At 34.5% G+C, this 2,394-nt stretch overlaps 1 protein-coding gene across 1 annotated transcript in view; it reads right to left on the minus strand.

Moving 5' to 3' along the window:
- Positions 1–810: 810 nt before the first annotated feature.
- Positions 811–2,394, minus strand: part of LOC106476425 (lethal(3)malignant brain tumor-like protein 1) — a 13,687-nt gene continuing 12,103 nt past the window's right edge. Inside the window, exons 5-6 of the mRNA XM_022380299.1 lie at positions 1,341–1,435; positions 811–1,095 (exon numbers count right to left, since the gene is read on the minus strand). Coding sequence (XP_022236007.1) covers positions 826–1,095; positions 1,341–1,435 — 365 coding nt within the window. The 3' untranslated portion in view covers positions 811–825. The remainder of the gene's footprint in view (positions 1,096–1,340; positions 1,436–2,394) is intronic.

Genomic DNA, 2,394 nt, shown 5'->3' on the forward strand with positions numbered 1-2,394 from the left:
GTGCACTTCTACTGGTGGAGAGCTGCTGTATGATAATTTACATTTGGATATGCAGAAGCGTGAGGTAGAAGGCTAGTGGCATGTGTTGAAAATTTGTGCCAAGAGAGGGAAATGCTAGTTAAGAAAAGCTATTCTGTGAGAGATGTAAGATATCATATCAGAATATTAGATTCTTCCGAGCATATTTTTAGTCAATACAAGCCAATAGAGGGAAATGCTAGTTAAGAAAAGCTATTCTGTGAGAGATGTAAGATATCATATCAGAACATTGGATTCTTCCGAGCATATTTTTAATCAAATAAAAGTCTTAGATTTCATTTTAGAGTACTTTAATCCCTTCAGTTTCCTTGAAATCAATCTCTAGAGCTGCTTTTATTTGTTATGAGTACAGCTAATTTTATGGTGCAACTTATGGAGTTACCCTATGCACCTGATGTTGTTAATATGGATGGAAGTTTAGAAATAATGCAAAGTAATTATTAATATCTTTATATTTTACAATACAGACTGGAAAAAAACTAGAAAGACACGTGTGTTGAGAAGTCCTTAAATCGAACAATGTAAATACTGCCTACTTGGTACTCTACAATAAGTTTTAACTTTTCATACACTTTCACAAGTCCTTCACCCAACCATAGGTCCATGCTGGTTTGAAGCTAAACAAACTTGAATTAATTGCAAATAATAACGAGAAATCATAATGTCAGTGTTTCGATTACTTGGATAATCAGAAACACTAATTTTAATTAGTTGATTACTTTGATTACAACATTAATTGATTTGATCATCATTTTAATTGATTAATTTGTGTGACACTAGTCGATTCTAGTCCTGTATTTCAATCTGGTAAATCCTATAAAACTCACTGTTTGGTGGTGTTAAGATGTGTCCTGTATCTCTACACCAGTTAATAGGATGGATGTAGGGTGAGGTTGGGTCAACCCAGTAGTCGTACATGTCAACCCATCCGTCAAAATGGACAAGGAATCGAGAGTCTAACACGTCAGTCACGGTAGCTACACAAACAAGAGTGGTGTTCTTCTTGTCGACAGCTTCCAGCTTCATTCCAACTTGAAATCCATGAGGCGTAACTTGCTGTAAACAATACGTAACTTATATAGGATAAAGCCTTACTTTTTAACAATATTAGGACTCATTATTTTGATTATAGTAAAAATAATGAACAAGGTATACGGTTCTTTATACTCTCGAACTTCAATTAAAAACCTGGATAAGACAACTGTTGGAGTTTATGAATGGTGCTCACATTAACAACATAAGCAACAAACACTCTTCACTTCTGTAAAAACTACAGTCTATCATAAATTCAGAAACAATACCTGTGATTTTTTACGTGAGAACAGATGTTTCGGAGCACTATGGGCTTTACTCAGCTTCAAGTACTGATTCCATACAAAATCTTTCATGCTCCATCCTGTTTAGAAAGGGTATAAAACAAATGAGTGTAAGTGTATGTATTTTACTAAGCTGTGATCACTAGTCTAATAGATATCTTAGTGCATACACAGAGCTTCCTCTAGACTTAATAGTTTCTAGGTTCAAAGAAAACAGTCCAGAGGGGTGAGGATAGGTTGTCCCTGTGTTAAACACTGGGAAATTCGGCTTTTGTGGCCAAGTGTTTTGTGTCAGATGATGCTGATATCTGCTATAAAGGGGAATTGTGGTCCGATATCACACGATGATATATTCACAGTCCAGAGGGGTGAGGATAGGTTGTCCCTGTGTTAAACACTGGGAAATTCGGCTTTTGTGGCCAAGTGTTTTGTGTCAGATGATACTGATATCTGCTATAAAGGGGAACTGTGGTCCGATATATATAAAGGGGAACTGTGGTCCAATATCACACGATGATATATTCAATGTAAAAGTGACTCGCACTTTTGACTTCTATAAAGTAAAGTTTTTACTGACACTTGGAGGATTCGATGTTGTGTGTATGGCTTGGTGTGGTTTTCATCTAAAAAAGTGACCTTAATTTCTTGACGACCTAATACTTTTTATTTTACTTAATTATTTTTGTATCGAACTTTGCAACTACTCTTTATAAGGATAAAGCAGCAGTTTTGCATTTGAAATATACACTGCATACGCAGGAACATACAAAGTCAATAAACACATATGGTCTATCTGGTAAATTACAAATGTAAAAACATACAGTCTATCTGGTAAATTACAAGTGTAAAAACATACAGTCTATCTGGTAAATTACAAATGTAAAAACATACGGTCTATCTGGTAAATTACAAATGTAAAAACATACAGTCTATTATGTTTTTACATTTGTAATTTACCAGATAGACCGGATTGTATGTTTTTACATTTGTAATTTACCAGATTTGTAATTTACCAGATAGGTAAAAACATACGGTCTAT

The sequence above is a fragment of the Limulus polyphemus genome, unplaced genomic scaffold (assembly GCF_000517525.1).
Source record: "Limulus polyphemus unplaced genomic scaffold, Limulus_polyphemus-2.1.2 Scaffold10543, whole genome shotgun sequence".
NCBI classification, from domain to species: domain Eukaryota; kingdom Metazoa; phylum Arthropoda; class Merostomata; order Xiphosura; family Limulidae; genus Limulus; species Limulus polyphemus.